The sequence below is a fragment of the Coenobita brevimanus genome, chromosome 60, assembly GCF_032717465.1.
Source record: "Coenobita brevimanus isolate Jiangsu-jjx chromosome 60, ASM3271746v2, whole genome shotgun sequence".
In the NCBI taxonomy this organism is placed as follows: Eukaryota; Metazoa; Arthropoda; class Malacostraca; order Decapoda; family Coenobitidae; genus Coenobita; species Coenobita brevimanus.
This window is the reverse complement of record NC_137013.1, coordinates 35,428,863-35,455,620: the sequence shown is the minus strand read 5'-3', so window position 1 is coordinate 35,455,620 and position 26,758 is coordinate 35,428,863. Positions and strand designations below refer to the sequence as shown.

Sequence of the window (26,758 nt, the reverse complement as noted above, 5' to 3'; positions counted from 1 at the left end):
ACAACCAAGGCAACATCACACATCACTGCCACAGTCCCACTCTCATGGGAAACCAATCACTCACAGAATTTCCCACTCTTACACATGCTCTACCATTTACATAAAAACTTTTCACTCCTTTTAGTAATCTACCATGAAGTCCATACAATCTTAAACCAGTCCACAAAGCCTCCCTATCAGTTCTATCATATGCTTTCTCTAAAATCATGAACACCCAAAACACATCCTTACCTTTCACTAAATACTTTTCACAATCCTGTCTCACAGCAAACAACTGATCCATGCATCCCCTCCCTCTACTAAAGCCACACCGCTCATCACCAATCACTCCCTCTGTACCCTCTCTAACTCTGTTTATTAACACTCTACCATACACCTTACCAACAACACTCAACAGACTTTTACCCCTAAAGCTAGTACATTCATACTTATCACCCTTACCTTTATACAAAGGGACCACACAAGAACTTGCCCAGTCAATTGGAATCATACCTTTCACAAAGCACACATTCAACAATCTTACTAATCAGTCAACAATAGTCACTCCACCTCCTTTCAGGCATTCCACAGCACACCCATCCATACCTGCAGCTTTCCCTGTTTTCATCTCCTTTACTGCCTCCTGCACTTCCTCCTTCATGATCAAAGAATCATTCAACTCTTCCAACACATTCCTTCCCCCACAGTCTCAGCCTCCCTTTCCTCCTCTATATTAACAATCTTTCAAAATACTCTGCCCATCTCATCCTTACTGCATCCATCTCAATTAACATCCTTCCATCCTCTGCTTTTACTCGCTCTTCCTTGCCTACTCTCCCTTTCGCACCCTTTTCAGAGAATTTTCAACAGAATAAGAAAATGTTTTGCAATTAAATAAATACTTAACAAAATAACCTATTTCACGGGGGTCAGTTATACAAATAAGTCAACACTAAAGTAGTCAATGCAATATACTGATGAAAATGTCTACTAGGTGTAATGTTTGATGCTTTAAGGAATAACAGAAAAACTGGGATGCCTCATTAAAAAAAATACTTAACAAAATAACCTATTTCACCTGGGTCACTTATACAAATAAGTATATCAATCATTGTAAATGTGTACAGTAGAGCTGCATGTACAAGCTAGCTGATAAATCACACAACACAAAAAAAATCATGCACTGGAAAACAAACCTTTGTCTCAAGGAGCTTGTACCCACGCTCCCCTCTGGACCAGTCCCACACTGACATATTGTGGTCAGGAGCCTCATCCACTGCCACCAGCAGGCTTCCTCCATCCTGTTGAAAGTTTTTAAAATGAGCTTAAGCAAGTAAACGGCACAAGCTGTGGTAGTTATCATAAATTAATTATATACAGTAAGTTCTCTGTTAACCCAGTAAATATGCCACAACTAATTCATGTTTGGAGACCATTTTAATACTGTACTGTGATCCTTTAGTGTTGTGCACTTGGTTATGGCAGTTTTCATTATCACTGCAATATAATCTGCACTCCTGCTGTTATTGCACACTTTTCAGAGAGAGAGAGAGAGAGAGAAATCATCATCACGCACGAGCTGGTTTCTGCTAAGTGATGCCACAGTGTTTATGGTTTCTGATGGCTTTGAGGGATTCAAAGATGAGGCTCAACATGAGCTAATCCCTGGTGGTGGAGATCACTAACTCTCCATCTCCTAGCCTCAGAACCCCTTACCTCAAGGCCATGTCAGGTGTCTCTATGGTATGTGTTTCTTCCTTATTGTGCCCTTTTCATTACTTTCTATTAATCTAGCCATGTTTATGTGTATTTCTGATACTTAACAGTACAATATGTATGCATTTAGTGGGTCTAAACTGTCATAAAAGGGAAATCTGAGCTTGCACTTGCAATGCCTGGTATCAATTAGATTATATCCCATAGGTTCTGTGCCTTCGTCATCACACAATTCTATCATCACACACAACATTCAATACGAATTATGCTAAAATGAATTGTGCACGACAATGAAGGGATCAGCGTACAGTCAAACAAATCGATATCGCAGGACTAGGAAAGGTCACCATCATATTATAAAAATGAAATACAGTACAGTACAATACAGTAATGTGGTTCTATTTTATATGTATAAGAAGTGAGTATGAAAACTGTTTAATAAAATTTTACACTGTTAATACGGGCAATCTTCACTGCATGGTGGGATGTGTATTCCAAAGCATCACAACATTTTCCCTTCTAATGTAATTACAGTACTATAAACTGAGGAAAACTGGCAAATCAGCTACTGTATATAGGGAACAATGGAAACTGAACATAAATTTTCTGTGGTCTTCATAGCATATATAGTACATATACAGTAATCCCTCATTTATCTGGACGTGCCGCATCCGGACCTGTTCATTATCCGGATACTGGACCTTGGCTCTATTAAACCATTATCTGAATTTACTTGCTATTATCCGGACATAAAAGTCCATGAGAACTTAGGCCAGGTGACAAGTTCAAACATTTAGTATCATGGCTGATGGGCTCAAGCCGTGAACGAGAAATAGACCGTAACCTACAACCAGCTCTAAAATGTCCGTCTGCCCCTGTACTGAATGGTTAAAGTCGCGTGCTGGTCTGATCACTCCCCACAAACCTCCAGCACCCAAGTAATACGACCGTAACCTACAAACGATGCCAAAACGTCCATGCGCATCCCCACCGAATGTCCAAAGTCTTGCAGGCACTGGGATGTCTTTCCTAACTGCCACCGAGCATGTAACACAGACTGCAAGCCACAAGTGTATGTTCAGTGACAGCAGGCATCTGCCACGAGTGCTGTATACGTTCAGTGACAACGGCCGTCTGCCTCTCTACCGAATGTCCAAAGTCGCCCAATCACTAGGAGCTGTGTTTCTGCATGGTCTCTGGGTGTGTAACACTGACTGCAAACAACGAGTAAATGTACGCAAAAAGCACCAGTCCGACTCTACACCGAATGGGGGGGAGTCCCACGGTCACTGGGATTAGTGTGAAACCCCCCACCACGTGCACCTGTTTTCCCAACCAAATGGTCAGAGTCGCCACATTAGTCATACACTGCCTAAGGTGGTAATGTACTGGTTATCCACTGCTGCTGTCACGTGATAACCCTTGCCTGGGCAAACAGAAATGAACCTTGTATGCAGATGTCAGTTTGCCACATTTTGCTTCCTCTGTGCTCTGAGGCAAGCATGGGGTGCGATATGACTTGCCAGTCTATAAGCCCTCACCTCTGTTCCCGCCTTGGTCTCCCTTGTGAGTGGTCACAGTTGCATGTATGGCTGTGTATGTGGTTGTGTTTGTGGTGGTCCTCTACCTTCTTCAGGTTGTGGCCCTCCTCTGCTGCATTCTCGTATGTGTGATGATGGCCCTACCACCACTTTGATAAGCTGAAGAGGAAGGTTTCGACTCCAGAGAAGGAGGATGAGATACTGAGCAAGGTTGATGCGGGCTGGACCACAGGATGCATTCTGTGGGAATATGATCTAGCCTGTTCAACTCTGTTTGATATTAAAGTGTCATGCGACAAGCTTACGCAGTACAGACAGGACTACAGTGAACGCACACACACACGGGCAACAGGAAGGTCATGGCCCAGACCCAGCACACCGTTATAGACCGGTCAACTTTGTTGTGGTTTCGCCAGCAACGTGGTGCAGGTGTACTCGTGCATGGGACCGAGGCGAAGGCTGCAGCTGGGAAGTTTGCAGGCCTGCACAACATACACGACTTCAAGGCTTCCGAAGGATGGCTCTTTCGCTTCAAGCTTTGCTATGGACTTATGGGACGTAAGGCACATGGCGAGGTCTTGGACATGGCAGCGGAGGATGTTGACCCATTTTGCCAGAAAGTGCAGCGCCTGATCAAGGACAAGGGCCTTGCCCTTGGTCAAGCCTATAATGCTGATGAAGCTGGTCTATTACGGTATACCACCTGTTGTCCACCAACACACTTGCAAAGGAGGAGAAGACTGTGCCTGGTTAAAACTTATCCAAACAGCATGTCTCTGTTTTGTTCTGTGATAATGCTAACAGGACACACCGCCTCAAACCCGTTACTGTTGGGTGTGCAAAACAACCACGTTGTCTCCATGGGTTGATGGATAACCCGCCTGTTGTGTGGTACCAGTCTGTGAAGGCCTGGTTTACCACCAAGATCTTCAGAGAATGGTTCCACAGACATTTCGTCAAGGAGGTTATCCATTATCAAATGGAGGTCCTTGGTATCACCTGAGGCGAAGGCACTCCTGCTCTTCGACAATGCCCCAGCGCATCTGTCTGAGAAGGATTTGGTCGCTGATGACGGGTGCATTAGATGCAAGTTTCTACCACCTAATACGACTGCTCTGATTCAACCAATGGACCAGGATGCTGTCGTGGCTGCAAAGAGACTGTACTGGCGGAGGTTCCTGAACAAGGTGATTATGGTGCTGGAGGACAAGGACGTGGCCGAAGACATACGTGGGGAGCAGACGTTGCAGAATCTTTGGCGTTACGACCTGAAGTCCGCAGTGTTCAACTGGGCAAATGCGTGGAAGGAAGTCTCCGTGAAAACCCACGTAAGTGGTTGGTCTCGTCTCCTCTACAGGGAATCAAAGCCGACCACGACTTTGAAGGTTTTGATGTGGATGATTTCCACTGTCTTCGAAAAGCAAGACAGAAGGTGGACGTCGATGAAGTTAGGGATTGGCTGGACAACGACAGCGACAATCCTGGTTATCCAACCATGTCCGATGAGGAAAGCTGTAGCCTCTGTGGGCACGAAAGAGGACAGCGACACCGACAAGGACGAGGATGAGGGCCATGACTTGGAGCCCCCACAACTCCATCACTCCCTCGTCTCAATGCCCTACATGCCAGTCTGGAGGAGGTGCTGGAGTATGCTGAGCACCTGCACTGGGATAGGGAGTTGGTGACGCTCAGCCTGGTGACGGAGCTGCAGGCAGTCAGGGATGCTATCATCCTCCGGCAGAATCGTTGGTCCTATCGTCAGAGCAGGATCGACTCCTTCTTCAAGACTGCCACTCCCACGAATGCCAGCCCATTCTCACCACCACCACCACCACCACCACCACCACCACCTCATTTCGCGCCTTCAACACCACACCCACAACCGAGAACATTGACAGCCATTCAGTCTCTGTTGGATGTAAGTTTGCGGCTGTCTTCAGAGTCTCCTGAGGTGGGTAGGCACCATCACAGAAAGTCACCACTCATTGCTCAGTTCCAGCAGGTAGAGGAGGAGGAGAAGTTCTTTGACCTTTGCTAAATGCGAAGGTTAGCCACTACACCACATGGGACAAGTGTAAACCAGCTGGAGGTGTGTGGATTACGAAGCCTGTTTGCAGTGCGCCAGGTGGTATGTACAGTACACCAATCAAATGCTTTTTGGCAGGGAACTTTAGGTTTTTTCATAGGTTCCTTGGTGTATCAATTAATTTAGGATATTCTCATGTGTGTTTTGATGTCAAAATATGGCAGACTGACCTGAAAACTGTGCCAAAATTAGGATGGATGCAGAACATACAGTAGAGCCTTCACCTGGCCGCAGGGAATATGAAGTACAGGAATCCCTCCAAGATCCAAAGTAACAGAGCCAAAGGCATGTCCGGGACTTGGGTTTGTCTGGGACTTGGGAAAATGCCCCCTGGACGGGTACTTATGGACCCTAACCCAACCTAACTTTGAAAACTACCTAAATAACTCCCTACCGGACATGCACAGCACCTATTTAAGACCCTATCACACAAAGAAGGGACAGAAACCATAAAGTAAATGAAAAGGAACCAGAAAATGAGAAATAAGAAGCGATTATGGAAAATATTTAGCAGTGTACAGGGTACTTACAACACGTCCATGACCGTTGTGAAGATTAACCCGCCTCTTCTATGGCACTGACAGCGGTGAAGGTGCGCTTGAAACAAGTACAGTAATCCAGTCTTGCGCTGCACTTAATCCTTTACACTGTGAATTATAACTGCTTACCACTGCACATTCTGTTCTTACTTGCAACACGCTAGTGTTGCACTCTGCACTTAATCCCTTGCACTCTGAATTCTAATTTCTTAACCCGTTAACTGTTCTATACAGCCTGGGCTGTTCCGAGTGTGACTGCTCAATACAGCCCTGGCTGTGCAGGTGAATTTCGAATATAGTGCCACGGTGACCAGGGACGACCCACGTAAGAATGAAACCGAAAAAGAAAACGAAAACCATACATTCCAAAAGGGAATCAGACGCTTCAATGTTCATCCATGGCTTTACCAAGGTAAATATTGAGCTAATATTTCATTACTATATACTTTGGCATGTGTTCTCCCAATTCCTAAGACAAAATTTGGCCTTTGGGAAATTTCATTTTTACTCCTATGTCTGCGCACCACGGACACCTCCAAAAAAACGCCATGCGCAGTTAATGGGTTAACGCTGCACAAAACTGTAAATTCCCATGTGGTCTAGTGGCGAGGTATTGCATTTTATTCACTGACTACCACAAAAGCAAGCACTTGGGCAGCCATAGCAATGAGTGTGCAGTCACGACGATAGATGGCGGGAACTGGGGAGGATGCAGGGGCACTTTAGTGGACTTCGCCGGAACTACATGCCAAAACATAGTTGTTCGTCACCATGCAGCAAATTTAGAGTAGGAATGAACACATATCATTTCCCCCCCCCCCCAAGCCCAAAATGTCCAGGACTTAAAGGATATCAAGAAATATAGTTTTCCATATAGATGCATAAACCTATGGAATAGCCTGGATAAAGAGATCGTCCAGTCTAAAAACTTAAACGAGTTCAAAGCAAAATTTGACTTACTGAGAAAAAGAGATGGGACCCCACGAGCGTAGCTCACTTCCTGTAGGTCACAACTAGGTAAATACATACACTTTTAATGAGGATTTACAGTACAGTAAATCTTCATTATAGGTCACCAATACGGTGTCAGTCTATAGACAGATTTTTGAAGTCCTATTTTGCTACTAAGTACAGTACACAGTAAATTAAAAAAAAACTGCCTGGTAAAATCCAGTGTTACCTACAGGGTTAATCTGCCAGTTAACCACAATTTACAGCAATTATATGAAAAATGTTGCAATACAATATTTTGGAACAGATCGCCAACCAACAACAACTAGAACTTCCTGTGCTGTAAGCCATATTTTTGTTGGTAAAGGAGACTTCATATTCCTCTCCTATTCTGATTAACTTTGTCTATCACACATCAACACTTAACCCATGGACTGCATAATTACCTCTTTTATCCCACCCCGTGATGGGCAAAGAATGAAAAATATATATATATATATATATATATATATATATACATACAGTATATATATATATATATATATATATATAGTTTTTGTTAATTATAAACTTGAAGATAAACATCCAGGGCATCATCTGGTAAAAAAAATAAAATCTTTCTCTGTCCTTGCATAACGTCATGTGTAAGTTTGCATAGGGGTGCGTAGTGGGGGGGGGGGGAGTTTTCTTTAACTTGAAGATTAACATCCAGGGCATCATTTGGTGGGGTGGGGGGGGGGGAATCTCCCTCTCTCTCTTTCCATCTTTGTGTAGTGCCATGCATAAGTCTGTGCAGGGGTGGAGTAGTAAGCAGTGGTGCACGGACACTGGAAGGTTAGCACAGCCTGAGCTGTGGCTTGCAATCCACGGGTTAAGGTGTAACATACTGTATCATGAATATTCAATATTTTCAAAGCTGTTTCTTTACTGAAAAAGATGTTTAAAAAAACATCCTTTGCAAATGGGAATTCATACCAAAGACAGAAAATATGACCTAAAGCAAGTGCCAGTAACTTACAGCCTTTGAGAACGCCAGGCAGGCAACGGAGCGCTCAATGTCGCTGATTCCAATGACATGAAGGGTGTGGAGGCTAACGCTGTCCCAAACACGGATGTGTGGCTGTTGGGGGGGGGTGGGGATGAAGAGGTGGATGGTAGTAAATGGCAGAGGCGGAGAGATGAGGAAGAAAGATATACAATGAGAAGAGACACACAGATGTGGAAACATGAGATAAAGAAGAATGGAGAAATGAGACAGATAAAGGATGAAAAAATGACAAGTGGAAAAGCAGAAGGGGGAAGGGAGAGACAGGGAGAAGGTGGAAACAGGAAGCAAGGAGAAGATGTGAAGAAGGTGATGAGATGTAAAAATGTGAGATGGTGAAAGGAGACAGAAAAGGAGTGAAGTTAGGTAAAAAGATAGGGAAAGTATTAAGACATCACAGTAAAACATGACGTGGTAAGAATGATAACAGAAGGAAAGGAATGGAGAAATGACAATGAACAAGATGGGAGGAGCAAAGTGAAAAAGGGAGATAGGAAGAAGAGGTATGAAAAAGCAGGAATGTTGGGAAAATAGTAATGAAGATACAATATTTGCATGCAGACAGCCAGGTAAAGAGTAAAACAGTTAAGAATAAAAATGGGAAGAAATATGAAGTGTAATAAAAGAGTATGAGATGATGATAAATAGCAAAATTCAGGAAAGTTGTGCAAGGATGGGGGAGAGAAAGAAAAAAAGAAAATCAGAGGACAGTTGCAACATAGTAATTTTGCCACAATATATAAAACCAATCCAGGCAAACTTAAGAGATCAATGTGACCTTTAATTACTGAGAGTACATGAGTATAATTTATATAACTGGACCTAACAAAGTACAATATTATGAGTGGCTGTGATGAGATCACTGATTTTGTATTATATACTTATATATGACTGAAAATACCCAAATATTTTACATATTTCATAAGGTGGATGTGTAATATGTAAGTGCCATTACTGATTCCTATCAAACTGACATGCCCGATATTAAGTATGAAATGGTATTAATTATTTTATGGCATTCAGAATTAGCATATTAATATTAAAATGTCAGTGAATTTTTAATATAGCTATCTATGACTAGCAATTAAGTGGTTATGTCTGTAGTTTATTAACTTGCATATCTCTAGTTATATGTGACTAGAAAGCTGAAAGGCACAACACCAATGGTTATAGCCATTGCACAACACCAATGGTTATACCCATATCCCTTGAAATTTTCACAATATGAATAACACAAAAATAAATTCATAACAGCACATGTAGCAAACCACAAAGACAGTATAGCACAATGACACACCGTACAGTACTACTGTACAAACAGGCACACACAGGCAAGCACAGTGCAGCTGCTAACTATGAGACAGCTCCTTATCTAACTGCACTTGGGAGTCATACTTTCTGTTTACCCTCTAATTCCACTATTCATGGCTGGGACAAGCCATTGCCAGGGTTTCATGTCAAATGAAGAACTCACTCAGTCTGGAAAAACTCAAAACTACCAACAACGGATCTTCATTACGAAGTGAAACCCTGACTCTGACTTCCTTTTGCTATGGGTAAAGTTTTCGTTTCGTTTTCGTTTTTAAAGGCTCCAACATGCTTGCATGTGTCGGCCTTGGTCACCTAATGGCGGCTCTCCATGCTGCACGATCCATTGCAGCCTCCCTGTTCAGTCCCTTAACCCTAAGGTCACACTTAATGACCTCGTCCCATGTCTTTCTCGGTCTACCCCTCATAACCCCACCCCCAATATTAACACTTCTCACCTTCCTCACCCAACTATCATCCCCCATCCTCTCCACATGTCCAAACCACCTCAATCTACCTCTCCTCATCACAACACCAATACACTCCAGTCCCATCCTACCTCTCAACTCTTCCATTGTAAACCCAGCCCCTCCAGGCCTTGGACGCAGGGACGCACTGCACATCCACCTAATCATTGTCATTTCTGTACGTCTGAGCCGGCGAATGTCTTCCTCCTTCACTGCCCAGGTCTCACTGCCATACAGCATTACACTCCTAACACACGCTGCATACAAAGACCCCTTAGCACGTAGGGAGAGCCCCCTCAATGTCAGGAGAGGCAAGAGCTCCCTGAACTTCTTCCAACCACTTCTCACCCTAGCCACAGAGCTAGCTCCAGCCCCACCTCCAGCACACAACATGTCTCCTAAATAACAAAACTCTTCCACACACTCAAGAGATTCACCAGCAAGTTCAATTCTTTCACGTCTGACGATCTCCACCTGCTCACCCCGGCACGCCGTACACATAAAATCAGCATTATCTCGCAGTCTACCTCTGATACCACTACATCTCTTATGCACCCATTTATCACACACACCGCACAAGATGGAATTACTTCCCACGCCCTTGTGGCAAACTGCACATGGCCACTCTCCCTCGTCTTTGACAGTACCGCCACCAACCCTAGATATCATCACTTTTGTTTTATCTGCATTTACCCTTAAACCCTTTTGCCCCATACCATCTCTCCACTTCCTAAACCTTTCCTCCGCCTCCCTTTCATTCTCTGCAATCAACACCAAATCATCAGCATACAACAACTCCCACGGAGTCCGTTTCTAAAGTCACGTGAAAGGGCTTCAAGTACCATGATAAACAACATGGGACTCAAGACTGACCCCTGATGCACACCAACATTCACGGAAAACTCATCACTCAAATCTCCATTCACTCTCACCTGGGTGTGAGCACCCACATACATGGCCATAACCACCCTAACCAGCCACTCCTCCAAGCCAAGCTTTCTCATTGCCCACTTCACCACCTCTCTAGGGACTCTGTCAAAGGCCTTTTCCAAATCAACAAAAACAAAATAAAGATCCCTTCTCCTACCAATATATTTTTCCTGAAGCTGTCGAACAATGAATATGGCATCAGTGGTCCCCCTACCTGGCATAAACCCAAACTGCATCTCATCAATATTCACTCTTTCTCTAATCATACCTTCTAAAACTCTCTCCATTACCTTCATTATCTGATCTAAAAGCTTTATACCTCTATAATTCCCTCTTTCCAGGGCATCACCCTTCCCTTTATACACATTTACAATTACACTCTTCAGCCAATCATCTGGGACAACACACTCATAAATAATCCTATTTATCAGGTCAGTGACTAAACTCACCGCTATATCGCCCGAGGCCCCCAACACTTCGGCAGCCAACCCAGACACACCTGCTGCCCCCCCCACCCCCATCCTGCCCATTGCCTCACTCACAGTAGCAGCATCAATCAAAGGCCAAGGGCCAGACACTGGATCTGCTGGCTCCAAACCTTCCCTGTCCCAGTCAAACTCCTCATTCAACAACCGGTTATAATGCTCTCTCCATGCATCTTTAATATCCTCACTGTTCACCACTACCCTTCCTTCATCATTCTTCACACACTGCTCACCTATGATATCCCGATTATCCCTCTTCACCTGACCTGCCACCCTAAATATATTTTTCCTTTCCCCATGATTTAGGTTATCAAGTAATTGTCTCTGTGACTCAGACTTTGCCCTGTATACCTCTCTCCTAGCCCTACGCTTGGCAGCCAAATATTCCTCTTTGCTACCACCCTTCTTCCATTCCCGGAAAAGCCTTCTTTTCTCCTTAATTGCAGCTTCTACACCCTCATCCCACCATGAAGTTACTTTATGTCTTGGTGGTCCTCTTGTCCAGCCGCATGTTACATCAGTAACTCTCAAGAAATTGTTCTTGAGGGCTCTGTACTGTTCATTAACGCCTCTGTCTACAGCTCCCTGTTCAGCCACCACTCTCCTCAACTCGCTATAGAAGGCATCCCTTACTACTTGGTTTTTCAGCTTCCATATTTTCCTCCTAGGTACATAAGTCCTCTTTTTCATCATTTGTTCTTTAAGCACCATATCACAAATCAGTAGTTTGTGCTGCTGCACACACTCCTCACTTCCTATAACTTTAACATCCCTCACTAACCTCCTATCGGCCCTCCTAACCAGAAAATAATCTATCTGACTGCTATTTCCCCCAGACTCATACGTAATTAACCTACTGTCTCTTTTCCTAAAATATGTGTTGCACACAATCATGTCCGTTGCCTCCCCAAACTCGAGTATCCTTTCCCCTTCTGCATTCCTTAGACCATATGCACAGCCCCCATGCACTCCTTCATAACCTTGGGCTGCTTCACCTACATGACCATTTAAGTCCCCTCCCAAAATCACTATCTCATCATCCCGCATACCACCCACTACACGTATTAAATCATCCCAAAATCTATCTTTCTCTGATTCATCCAATCCTGCCTGTGGAGCATATGCCGATATAATCACAGCTATCTTTCTTCCCAACAGAATTTTCACAACCAATATCCTATCGCTTACTCTCAAAACATTCATAACATATTCCACCCATTTCTCCGCAACCATCACACCAACACCTCCATATCCATCTGTCCTCCCCTGCCAAAACAACTTATAGCAACAGTCCTTCCCAACAATCTTTCTGGCTGATCCACCCCTGTACCGGACTTCCTGCAAACACGCCACGTCCACCCACCTCCTACTGAATGCCTCGACGACTTCCCCTGCTCTTCCCCTCAAACTTCCCACATTCCATGAACCCACCCTCATCCCCATGGGTGATTTACTGTCCTCAGGCTTGCTTTGAAACCTTTTTTGTTTTGTCATCTTCAGTATTAATAAATGGGGACAGACACAGCACAGGTCCCACTCACCGCACAATCCCAGGTCCAGGCAATGGATCTGGGACCCCTAGCCCACCAGCTTACCAGTGGCTGTGGTAGTGGCCTCGGGGCACCCTGCCAGGACAGCTGCAGGGACACCCTCCAAGCGCGTCTTGGCACTGCAACTATCCCGCCATTATACACCCACTGATAGGGCAGCCTCCTGGGACGCTACTCCCAGGTTCGGGCCCCTCTCTATTGGGCGGAAGCGGCAGCCTGGGAACCGCAATGCCCTGTACCCTCTAGCACAGGCCCGAGCCCCATCTCGCCCTGGACCCATGATCTATGCCGGCGGAACCCCCGCCACGCCTCCCCCCAGAAGTCCGCCACTAGATTGCGGGGGCAAAGTTTTCTGGCCGCATGCCCTTGCTGGCGCCAACCCCTGTAACGTAGTGGGATACGTTGTGTGAAATGTAAAGTGCATGTGGTGTAGTGCATAGATAGTTAGAGGTAATGTTTGGGAGACTATGCTGGTCTACTCTCCATGTTACTGTCACACTGAAAAGGTCAGCAAAGGGGGATGGTTAGATAGCTAGTGAAACAGGAGCTCCAGCTCTCCCTATCACCAGCATTCCCATTCCCCTCGGGAGTACGACCCTGTTCGGCCCGTGCTATGGCCTCCTCCTACAAAAGTGTCAGCAAAAACTATGACTTGTGAGTGTATATCAGAGTACACATGTAAGCCACTGACAAAATAATGTATAGGGTGTACATGGACTGTGTAAGAAAATACATTCCAAATTTATATGGCAAAATGTATCGGTACCTTTCTTGCTATGTACTCCACAACCATATCTATAAAATCACAATGTTATCTACTGTATAAATGTACTTATACACACAGATACCAGTACAGTACTACACTCCTGTCTATCACTGTAGATTCAGAATAGTCAGTTTAACTACAATAATGAATATGGTAAATAAAGCACTTAACATGTGTGAAATAAATAAAATCAGAATGCCAAAGAGTCATACTGCAATTGAACTGGCCCCCTTTTTCTCACTGTTATATGAGCATACTTTAACAAACATAACAATGCAAATAACACCTAGCTGCATCCACAGGAACTCAGCAGTGGAACATCCATCTCATGATTCCCTAGATAATGAGGTCAGGGTAAAATCTCCTACAATGCAATTGTGTTGGGAGGTTTGAGCCCTGGAAAATATAAAGTCAACCCCCTTGCCAACTCATTCCATGTCAACATGATGAGATATGGTTAACCCCTATGAAGAAAAAGATTTGGTCCTGCAGCAGACTAGTCATGACCTGTCCATCATTACAATATTGATGCAAGTGTATCATATCTAAATCAGTCTATTTGAGGTCCACTGTAGGATCAGAACTTCTCTTCAGGAAAAGGATGGCAGGCAAAGTTAACCTTTCTTCATACTGGCTATGTATGCAATGGGAAAATGTATCTGTAGTAAGAGCAATGCTTGTGAAATTCAGAAATGAGTATTTATACTGACCATGTCTGTATGTGATAAAGTCTGTATACATCATCAGTGTGAACAAGTATGTGAAAATAGGCTAAAACACAAATGACATGCCTGCAGTGCCCACTCTGAATGTCCACCATGGATGAATTAAAGCTCAGATTCACAGCAATGAAGAATGGATGAACAAAGAGCCATCTTGGCTCTGATGCTAGTACTCTGAACAATAAAAACAATTTTGTCCAAAGCACAACTGTACAACATGAATCATGTCCAACACAAGTGTTTGGTTGTGTATATATATATATATATATATATATATATATATAAAACTCCGCATCCTATGGGTGACTCTACACTCCCTCTTCTATCTTTTTTCCTTCATTCTTTCCTCTTCCTTCTGTGTATGGGTGACTCTATACTGAGTAACAAGCCAAATGGTTCCTGTACACCAGGAAATCATTTACTAAGCTGGGTGGTAACCATATAAGCAAAGTATGGCGCTTGGTGGTTTAGTGGGTAATTATGGCACTCCAGTTGGATTAAGCCTGTGCAGGTTTATATCCAAGGGATGGTTGAGGTTTACTGCTCACATAATGCCACTCACGGATGAATGAGGCTGGTCACTCTCGTCGTAAATGTCAGGACCAACTTGCCTAGCCCCAGGCTCCTATGCTCCTCAAGGGGCAACACAGGATTAATTGATGCTGATGATTCAGCATCCTACATGAAATCCACTACTGTACGAAAACCTCCTCATATCTAGTGTTTTGACCTTCTGCATGGCTTCCATGCCCAACACTGTTTGTTCATGAAGCTGGTGCAAATGTACACCCAAGTCTGTAATCAATCTGTGTTGTGCAATAACTGAGTCACAACAAACTCTGGCTGCCACAAGGCAACTTCCTGGCTGTGAGGAGGTACAGGGAAGTGAGGAGATACAGATGATGAATGAGGATGTTAAGATGAAAGCAGGGAATGTATTGGCTGCCATCAAAACTGAGGATGTTCTTCACCAATGAAAACATGAGAAAGGGAAAATGAGGAACCATACTGTACCATGAAACTCTTCCAGATCTGATGGCAAATGACTTGAAAACACCTAAATGGCTGATAATAAGCACCCGGAATTTATGATGTTTCGCCAGAAATCACTAATGAGTGACAAAATGATCAAGGGTCTTGTAAAGCTCCAACATATCTACAAGGATCTTTACACAGAAGGGGTAAATAAACGCATACGAACTCCCAAAGCACAACAAAAGCATTCTCAGGTCTCAGAATCCTATTTCCCCTTCCTAACAAGCCCTTCCTTTACCATGGACAAAGTAATATCCCAAACATCTTCTTGAAACTTCGTCAAATCCGTTTTGGTGATGTGAGAGAGAGAGAGAGAGAGAGAGAGAGAGAGAGAGAGAGAGACCATTGGACTGAGTCTCTGAGAAAGAGAGAGAGAGAGAGAGAGAGAGAGATCATTGGATTGAGTCTCTGAGAGAGAGAGATGCCATTCGATTGAGTCTCTGAGAGAGAGAAAGAGAGAGGGAGAGGCCATTCGACTGAGTCTCTGCGGGAGAAAGAGAAACGCCATTGGATTGAGTCTTTGACTGAAATACCCTTTTTAAATACTGTAAGCTGGGGTCAGTTCAGATGCATGGTGAATTTGGATATATGTAAAATGTTTTAATCCTTAATATCTCATACACAATATAACTACGCTGAAATCTATTTGTACAGGTCTGTTTTTTGAATGTCTGTATCCTGTCAACTACTGTACATTGCTATGATCATTCACAACAATGTACCTGTACTATCAGCAACTAAAGTCCTGTCATCTCTCCTCCATGGATTTTGAAAATTAGTTTGATGAATCTGCGGCAACAGACACGGATGCCTTAATCTGGCCACACATCATTATGTCAACATAACTGTTTCTGATTCATGTCAATAATTTTCAAATTTCGAGAGGTGAAAAGGAGCAGATAAGAAAAAATTGTTGTTGCTTATCACACCTGTAGCACTTATCAGTATTATGCTGTATGCTATACTATATACACAAGTGAATTGCATATTATCCTTCCCAATGCTATATTCCGTTTCTTGTAATTTTAATGTACTGTATAGGAATAATTCATGCAACATGACAAACAAGCAGATTGTATGTCACACAAACATAAACTGAACAACCAAATGCTGTTGTTTCTGCTGCCAGAACATACAAACATACACTAAAATTGGCTTAAACTCCACAATGCATGCTCTTTCATTACAAACACAGCATGCTAGGGGTTAGATTATGTAAACAAATAGTTGGAGTACAATACAAAATATATGAGACAGGAGTCTGAGATAATACTGTACAATACAATGAAAATTTAGGGGGGGGGGGGAAGTATTGATGTGAAATAAATTTACAAAGTAAATGAATGAGGGAGGGGTTTGCAATAGTCCCATCATATTAATTCAATTTAACTCTGTGCATTTAGTCTAAGAAACCTAAAACTGGAGTTATAAAGCCAATAATCTTCTTGCTTTTGATATACATTACAGTTTCTGATAAGTAACCTACAATAAACTGTCTACTTATTCATATGGTATTACCCTGCACATGTTCATTTTAATATTGATTGAAAGTTAACAAACTTTCATGAAATTTATGATACTCATTTGAACATAACAAAAAGGAAATGTTTTTATTTCACTGCACAGTAAACTAATCAAACGGAAGAACTTTATCCATGAATATATGGAGAGGCTGTTTTGTCATGATACAAGTTTCAGCCCAACTTGGACCCTCTGCATTAATGGAACTTAAAAAGAGTCCAAGTCAGACCAAAACTATTGCATCTTCTAGGTAAACAACTGTCCCTTATGTGAATATAATTCTTCCAATGAAAAGGTGTCTTTTTCATATGTAGTTAGCATGCCAAATACAAGTGTAATTTGAAACTCAGAGCATCAAACTGCCACATAAATCACCTTGACCAAGGAAACTAATATAATAAAAGTACATATACGGAACAGAAAACCACAGTAAAAGAATCAGTGAGAAATGGGGAGAGGAACGACACAAGGGTTGAGCATAAACATACGAAGGGGAAATTCCTAAATTTACCGCCAACATCCTTATCTAGGGAGGGCCATGGTGGGGGATGGGAACCAGCTATAATAAACATTTTTTTACAGTATAGTGTTAAGCAATTCTTTATAAAATGCTCACTGTCTGTCAGTCTGTTTGTGTACTTGCAATTTTGGTGCAAAATGTAGAAAGGTGCTCATGAACTGGTTTCTTGTAGTGTTGATATTTGCTTAATTTTTGTTTGTTTCTGCATTTCAGTATTTTTATAGAGCACACAATTATGGCTGCTGCTCTTCACACACACACACACACACACACACACACACACACACACACACACACACACACACAACCATTAACTTTACCACAAGCAAGACTGCCAACAATCTCCCACCAGCATTGTCCTGCCTTCCATATTTCCCATTCCTCCCTAAACACCGAAGTATCCTTCTGTCTCATACTGTTCTGATATGTGTCTGATATTGCTATGGCAAAAAAATATAATGTATATTTCATGCAACTTATTCCATTGCCACAACTGTCAGGGAAGTGTCAACAAATTTTTGATCATGATGGCATCACTATAAATATAGTCTTGCATCTGCTGTTTATAGTAAATTCTAGGTCCAATCAACACTTATTTACCCTATGACTGCCTTACATTCTCCTTTGCCAAGATAGCTGTTGTTGTTTTTTAGTCCCATCTGTGTGGCTGAGCACATCCACTGACCAAAGGTAAGTAACTTCTGCTATGGGCCTTCCTACAGTACAGTACAGTACACCATGCAGAGAACTGGCATCCTCTTGGGGCTGACAACACCTCACTGGAGTCAGACGAGTATCCTTCCTCCTAGCGAGGTCCAGAAAATTATTGAGGTTTGGCTCCCAAGTAGATGCTGCAGTTGCTGCACCCAGGGAGAACAGGGCCAATACAAGTAGGCTCCTAATCAGCACCAATGAGATGGTTAAACAATGATGCACTATAATGGTAAGGCCACAATACTGAAGCTATGTTATAAGATAGGACAATATATTGTGTCACCTTTTCTATTCCCTTTTCTGAATCTTCAACAGGTGTTATTACTGGTAACACTTCGTATGATATAAAAAAACAATTCTAAATCAAAACTTCTAAATGCAATGTACACCTAAATTACAATATATCAATATGAAGCCAAAGGTACAGTACAAGGAATGAATGCCATAATACAGTAAAGGGTCAAGCTATGTTATACATCATCACATTATTACAACAGCAATTGAGATGGGCCAATTCTAGTTTGCATTCAATAAAGACAGCCCCTACCAATGCATATACTGTATTTCAATGCTGTCGAACAGTGCATGACCTGAATATCACTTCCACTTGCTAATCAGGCCCACTCATGGCCATGACCAGGATTACATTCACCTTAAATACAGAAGAACAACCAACCAGGCACATTCCATCACTGAATGATTAACAAATTTTTCACTCAGCCTGTGCTTTCATACAACCATCGAATTTGGGGATTTTTGTTTGCCAGTTGGTATATCTCACATTAAACTAATTTTATTTCCTACGGAACATGGTCGCAAACAAATATTACCATTACAACAGTGAAGTTTCCACCGAAGTAATACCTCATTGAGCATTTCAGCAAGCCAACATGATATCCTTCTTGGAAGGGCAACACAATCTACATTTGCTGATCATGTTCGATAAGAGTCCTAGTAGGGGATGCCTTCAAACGATGGCACTGATAACACCAGGCAACTCCATTGCCAGGTTACACTAATGTCCCTCAACTCCCTCTGTATCTCCTGAATGGAGGATGGTGAACTACAGGAAAGGGGCAACTTCAGCCTGCAGTCCACTGGTTTCACATTTTGATGAGACTGGGACTGCAACTACAACTTCTACTAATACTACTTCTACATTCCATAAGTCAGATTAGGCTTTTGTTAGGTCAGTTTAAACTTAAACTAACCTATTTGAACTTAATCTAGAGAGATTAGAACATACAGTAAGACCTCACTATAACCAACTATTTGGGGCCCAAACTATTAAAAAAAAAAGCAAAACTCCGATAAAAGCGACATTCGGACTTCCCTCTGCCATACAAGACTATTTCCGATTTATCAGACATTAGTCCAGATCACACCAACGGCTTTTAAACTGTTTTCACTACCACTGCAGTACTGTACTGTATTATACCTTCACTACAATAATCTATCTATATATTGCCAGACGCCATAATCCCGTACGGGGTAAAATGGTTTAATATATAAACTAATACTGTACTGTACACTGATAAACATGTCTTTTATTTACCCTACTGTGGTGAACATAGCTGAAATGGTCAGACGGTCCAGACTGCTTCTGGCTTTATTGGACTTTTTCCGATATACAGGAATTTAGTCCAGTAGATATTCGATTCCGATAAAAGCAACTTCCGGTCTGTTGAAGTCCATTATATCGAGGTTTTGCTGTAAATGGCTATTATATAATGTACTATTTTACTAGGCACACAAACATGACATACAGATACTACATCACACAACCAAAACAATCCCTCTACCACTTCAGGTGATATTTCAATGGAAATTAATTTTCATTTGTGGGTATACAGTACTTCACAGATAGTGACAGTTAGTAAAATGTAAAATATATCAAATGGCAAAAGGAAATTTAAAAAATAAGTTTGAAAGCAAAAATTGGCCAAATTTTCTCGTAAACACTTCATACTCGAGACAGAAAAGGAATGTTAACTAATTAATAGTTTCCTGTACCTAAGATATTCCAACCCTGATACAGTACCAACAAATGGCACTCTACTTTGTTGCTGATTTAACATTTCCTCATTCCTTACCCTTTATTCTGCTTAAATCAAATGACATCTTGAATGAGACCTATATTATACAACAAAATACAGAGACAGAGGAGGCTCTACTACCTGGAAGATTTTGCTAAGTTTCTTTCAGATTATGAATCTATAGGACTAGGCAGTTTAGGAATAATTAAGTCATTTGTCATCATCATCATCTGGACCTCCTTTCCCACCCTAGGGCAGAGTGAGGAGTAGCAATGTCCAGACAGCCCAAATTTGCCCAGTGCAATGGGCCACGCTTCCATTCACTCATCATTCTAGCCCCCGAAATCCTGGCTTTACCAGATATACGCCAAAAACATTCACCACGTTCTGTAGCTTCACATAAACGTATCCAGTAAAGTCAATCTGGACGCTGCCACGTTAAAAAGGGGTGCCAAATCCCTGATCATGCACTTCTCCTCACAACATTCATCCAGCCAGCTCGATCTCATCAGTTTCCTAGCCTCAGCGACTTCGAAACCTTTCTTCCTCACACACTCATTCACCATATCTCTCCACCTTCTTCTTGGCCTACCTCACCTCCTACCTCCTTTAAATGTGCTCAGATATACCTTTTTCACCATTCTATTGTTATCCATTCTCTCCACATGACCATACCATCTCAGTACACTCTTCGATTCTGGTGTCCACAGACTTCCTCACTCCACAGCTCTCATGAATCACATTATTTTGTATTCTATCCACCCTCTGTACTCCACATACATTCCTCAGCAATCCCATCTCCATTGCTCTTACTCTTGACTTTTCATTTTCATGCCTTACCATAGTCTCACATCCACATGTTAAAGCTGGCACTAACACTCCTTCATGTAAGCCTCTTGTAGCTGCAACACTCAAGCATTTGTTTCTTATCAATGCATTCATTGCACCAGCTACTTTTCTTCCTTGTGTCACTCTACTTTCCACTTCTTTTGCACATTTTCCTCTCTTTTCTATCACTGTACCCAGGTATTTGAACTTTCTCACCAATTCCAGTCTCTCTCCATTCACTGTAACATCGCACTGGGAGTCACCTTCTCTCTCAGTAACCACTACTTTACTCTTTTCTACATTTACCCTCAAGGCATGACGCTCACAGACATCAGCAAAACTCTGCACTAGCCTACCAAGTTTGTGTTCGGTACCTGCAAGCAACGCTGCATCATCAGCATATAACAAATATGAGATATTCCATCCATCACCATTCATTACCAACACCATCCCGCTCTCCATTACTTGTGTTTTTACTTCTCTCATTACCACATCCATATGTATATACAGTACTGAACAACCATGGGGGCATCACACAACCCCATTGCATGCCCACACCGACCGTGAACCATTCACTTAGATGCCCATTAATCCTTACACATGCTTCACTACCACCATAAAATCTCTTGACAGCACCTAGCACCTTACCATCTACACCGTCCATGCGCAAAACTTCCACAATCCTTCTCTGGCCACTTTGTCGTATGCTTTTTCCAGATCCATGAATGCCATAAACACCTTATGGTCCTTCTCACAAGCCTTCTCTATCTGTTTCACTGCAAATATTTGATCCACACATCCTCTGCCACTCCTAAAGCCACCCTGTTCATCACTCATTAAGACTTATGATATTTCTCGTATCTTCTCTATTTCTTCCATACACCTTCCCTACCACACTAAATAAATTTATGCCACGATAATTCTTGCACTCACTTTGCTCACCTTTATTTTTATACAGAGGTACAATCACAGCCTTTTTCCACTGCAGGCACAGTTTCACTCATCTATGCCTTCTTACATATCTCCAACGAGCACTTCATTCCACTCTCTCTCCACTACACTTGATCATCTCTGCAAACACCTCACCAACACCAGCTACTTTTCCCATTATTCAGCCGCTTCACAGTGCTCTTCACCTGTGCGAAAATCACGTCTCCTGGCACTGCATTCCTTCTCTGCACACCCCCAAAACCAATCATGTTTACAGCTGCTCTGCTCTCTCTATTCCCATTCATCAGGCTTTCAAAATATTCTTTCCATCTGGTCCTTACTTCATCCCCATGGGTTAATAATCTACCACCTACATCCTTCACACCATCACATTTCTTTCCACTTCACCTACATTCCCGCACCTCTCTCCAGAATAACTTTCTAGTTTCGGGGTAATTTGCTTTCATACTTCATCCTAGATCATCATTTATCTCCTTCGTTTTCCTCTTCACTAGTCTCTTTATGTGCTTCTTGCTCTCAATATATTCAGTTCAAATGAACCCCTGTTCTGTAACCACCTCAGCCACTTCTTGCTCTTTTCCTCCACTGCTCTCTGAACCTCATCATCCCACCATGCCGTACCTTTCTTCTTTGTTGTTACTCTTACCACACCACACACCACTTTAGCATTTCTAAGTAAGCAATCCCTATATGCATTCCACAGGCTGTCCAGATCCATTTCATTCCAATTCATTGATTCTAACTCCTCCCCTGCTTTGGTCCTGCATTCATCTGCCATTTCTTTGATCCTCAACTTCTCAATGTTCAGTCTTTCACCCTGACTGCTCCTCTCTCTCCTGATCCACCTCACTCCTCTCAGCTTGATCTTGCATACCACAATCATATGATCAGACAGGCCTCCAGATTGTCCTCTCATGGCCCTCGTATCAGCAACCATTCCCAGCATCGACCTCTCTACGAGCACATAATCAATTGAGCTTCTTTCAACACGATCCCCGTTCCCTTTATACCATGTATATTTATGTGCATCTTTGTGTTTGAAATACGAGTTACAAAAGCACAAAATCCTCTCCTGACACATACCCTTCAGTTGCTTCATTTTCTCCCCATTACAACCCATTATGTTATGCTAAGGACCAGTACCTACTCTTTCATTCACATCACCCATTACGATCATTTTATAACTCCTGGGCATTTTTCACACTACTTCAAATATATATATATATATATATCTATCTATCTATCTATTGCCAGACGCCTCAATCCCGTTTGGGGTGGCCACAAACAAATCGCCTCCAAGTCGCCCTGTCCCCCGCCATTTCACTCCCCTGCTCCCAACTCACACCCCCCTCTCTCATATACCTCTCCACCCCATCTCTCCATCTCATCCTCGGCCTCCCCCTCCCTCTTTCCCCCTCCACCTCACTCACATACACTCTCTTCGTCAGTCTTTCACCCTCCATCCTCTCCACATGGCCAAACCACCTCAGTGTGTTCCTCATAACGCTTCCTATCACATCCACATCAACACCACAACGCTCCTTTATATCCTCATTCGTCAGCCTGTCTCTCCATGTGACTCCACAGGCTCCTCTTAAATAACTCATTTCCACGGCTCTCACTCTTGACTTGTGTCCTTCCAACAACGTCCAAGCTTCACTTCCGTACGTTAGAGTTGGTATCACAATACTGTCATGTAGTAACTTTTTCACTTCCATGCTCACTTCCCTGTTTCTTATCACTGCTTTCAAAGAACCAGCAACCTTTCTTCCCTGCTGTACCCTTTCAAGCACTTCACCCTCCAAACCTCCATCCTTACTCATCACACTACCCAAGTACTTAAACGTACTCACATTTTCCAATTCCTCACCATCCAACCTCGCTGTACATTCACTGACTTCACCTCTCTCAAAGACCATCACTTTACTCTTCCCTACATTCACCTTTAGATTCCGTTTCTTACACACTCTCTCAAACTCATCCACCAAGCCTTGCAGTTCCCCTCCGTCTTCACTCAACAACACAGTATCATCTGCAAACAACAGTACAGGGAGTTTCCAAACACTATCCTCTCTCACCAGGGCCACTCCAACATCCACTACCCTACCTTGTACCTCTTTTATTATATATATATATATATATATATATATATATATATATATATATATATATGGTGGTAGGTGGTGGCGACCATCATCCACTCACCTGATGCCTACTTCTTCCTTCATTTTTATTATTCTTTTTCAGTGTCTGTCCTCCTCTCTTCCTATTTCTCCCATCTTTATTATCACTTCTTATTGCCTTCCTTTCCTTCACAGGTGCCTTTACATTGAGTGACAAGCCAAATGGTTCCCTGTAAGCCAAGAAACCATTTACAGCACTGGGTGGTAACCATATAACCAAACCATACGTGCTCCCTCCGTGTCAACAAGTGGGTTGGTGGAGGGTTAGTGCCCCTCCCCGTAAAACAAATAACTCAAAGTCAAGTGGCCACCCCTTACGGGATTATGGCGTCTGGCAATATATATATATATATATATATATATATATATATATATATATATATATATATGACTGAAGAGGCTCCACTGTACACTGACACAGTACTACACAATTATCATAAAGTGACTAATCAATTTAACTAAAGTTAAATTTTCTGTCTTACCCCTTGAGTATTATGATGTAGTTTTCATTTCCTTTATGCCACATACAAATGATTTTATTCACTTTGCAATAAGCTTTTAAAATGGAAGGGGCAAGATACAGTCTTCAGTAACATCTTCAACATAACAAGTCATTCCTAAGTTAAATAAATTTGTCTACATGTAATAAGAATACTGTATCTGAAATAATACAACATGATAATGTTGACCAAGCACTGAACACACACAAACACACAGAAAAAACACACCACACAACCCCATCTTTCTCAGCAAAATGGTACCTGTTAATTCCCTTTTTAAACACTATTTCTGAAAGCTAAGGTTTAAGGATTAATTTATTTATTAGGTCAGGAGCACATTACGGCAGCTTCTATGCCAAAAGAGGCTAAGCATGAATGCTAGTAGGCTGGTTAGTGTGGGAAGCAGCAGGCAATGGCAGCAGCAGGAGTGGAAATGGTAGTGGTAGTTGTAATGGCAGATGTAGAAGGTGCCAGAGTGGTGGTGGTGGTGGTGGTGGTAGCACAGGTAGTAAATGTAATGTTAATAATGAGAGTGATGACTGGTACTGGCAGTGGTGGTGGTACTGGGAATAGGGGTGGTGGTTGTGGTAGTGGGGCTGGTGGTAGTGAGATCAGGAGCGGTGGTGTAGGGTGGTGGCAGTGTTGAATAGTGGCAATTGTGTGAAGTGTATGGTGGCCAAGAAGAGAGCAATGAGGATTAAAGGACAACTAGATACAGAAATCAAGGAATGTGCAGTGGGCAAAGGATGACCAATGCTAAGAATACATGGATGAGGCGAAGATTGAGGATTTAAAAAAATAACAAATACAGAAATAAACTGGTAAACTTTCTTTTTTTATACAAAAGATGAACAAAAGGAAAAACCAATTAAGTAAAAAAAAATTCCATTCACCAGAGTACAGGTGTCCTCCTTTCATTTAAAAAAAAAAAAAAAAGTAATAAATCTGTAACAGTTGGACTTGAGCTTCTGCAGGATGAAGTTTGGGAGAAAAACTAAGAGAAAATAAAATGAGGAACAGATGGATGTGATGAATATATACATTATAAAAGAGGAAAATAAACAGCAATAAATTAGCGTTCTGTGGACACAGGAAGGATAAGATTAAGAATGCTCTGTACATGGACAGGGTGAGGATCATTCATAATTGTTCATAAAGGCTCCAACATTCTTGCATGTGTCGGCCATGGTCACCTAATGGCACCTATCCATGCTGCTCAATTTCTGGCAGCCTCCGTATTCAGTTCCTTATCCATGAGGTCATAATCTACGAGCTCATTCCAGGTCTGCCTCGAGCAACCCTACATTCAAACTTCACACTTCTTACATTCCACACCCAACTAACATCCTCCATTCTCTCTGCATGCCCAAACCATTTCGATCTACCCCTCCTAATCACAACACCAATACCTTCCAGTCCCATCCATTCTCTCAACTCTTCCATCACAGTCTTAGCCCCCCCTGGCCTCGCATTCAAGTCTGCACTACACATTCACCTACCAGGTAATCACTATCATTTCTGTACGTCTGAGCCTATAAATATCCTCTTCCTTTATTGCTCAGATCTCACTACCATACAGCATTACACCCTCAACATATGGTGCATACAAAGATCCTTTAGCATGGAGGGAAAGCCCTCTCAAGTCTGGAGAGGCAACAGCTCCCTGAACTTCCTCTAACCACTACTTATACAGTAAACTGAGCTGGCTCCAGCCCCATCTCCAGCAAATATCATGTCCCCCAAAAAACAAAACTCTTCCATACTCTCAAGAGACTCTTCAGCAAGATCAATCCCTCACACCTGACAATCTCTACAAGCTCTCTCCAACACACTGTAAACAAGAAATCAGCATTGTTTCACAGCCTACCTTTAATAACACTACATCTCTTATGCACCTGTTTATCACAAACACTGCACACAATGGAGTTACTTCCCACATCCCTGTGGCAAATGCCTTGTGGCCACACTCCCTCTGCTTTAACAGTACCACCACCAGACCTAGATATTATCACTTTTGTTTTATCAACATTTACTCTCAAACCCATGTCCCCATTCCATCTTTACATTTCCTAAATCTTTTCTCCACCTCCCTTTCATTCTCTGCAACCAACACCAAGTCATCAGCATACAACATCTTCCATGAAAGTTCACTTCTAAAGTCACATGAGACGGCTTCAAGCACCATGACAAACCATAAGGGGCTCAAGACTGACCCCTGATGCAAGCCAACATTCATGGAAAACTCATCAGTCAAATCTCCATTTACTCTCGCCTGAGTGGAGGCACCCACATACAGCCATTACCATTCTAACCAGCCATTCCTTGATCTCAAGCTTTTTTATCACACAAACAAAAAGTTACGGGAATGAAACATGATGTGGAACT

The 26,758-nt window shown here is 42.5% G+C and overlaps 1 protein-coding gene across 6 annotated transcripts in view; it reads right to left on the bottom strand.

The window, feature by feature from the left end:
• LOC145403027 (echinoderm microtubule-associated protein-like 2) overlaps window positions 1-26,758 on the bottom strand; it is a 333,938-nt gene that overhangs the window by 51,531 nt on the left and 255,649 nt on the right. For all 6 annotated transcript variants that reach the window (XM_080274858.1, XM_080274861.1, XM_080274859.1 and 3 more), the window contains 2 exons: window positions 7,831-7,932; window positions 1,176-1,280 (listed from right to left, as the gene is read on the bottom strand). In XM_080274858.1, coding sequence (XP_080130984.1) covers window positions 1,176-1,280; window positions 7,831-7,932 — 207 coding nt within the window. The remainder of the gene's footprint in view (window positions 1-1,175; window positions 1,281-7,830; window positions 7,933-26,758) is intronic.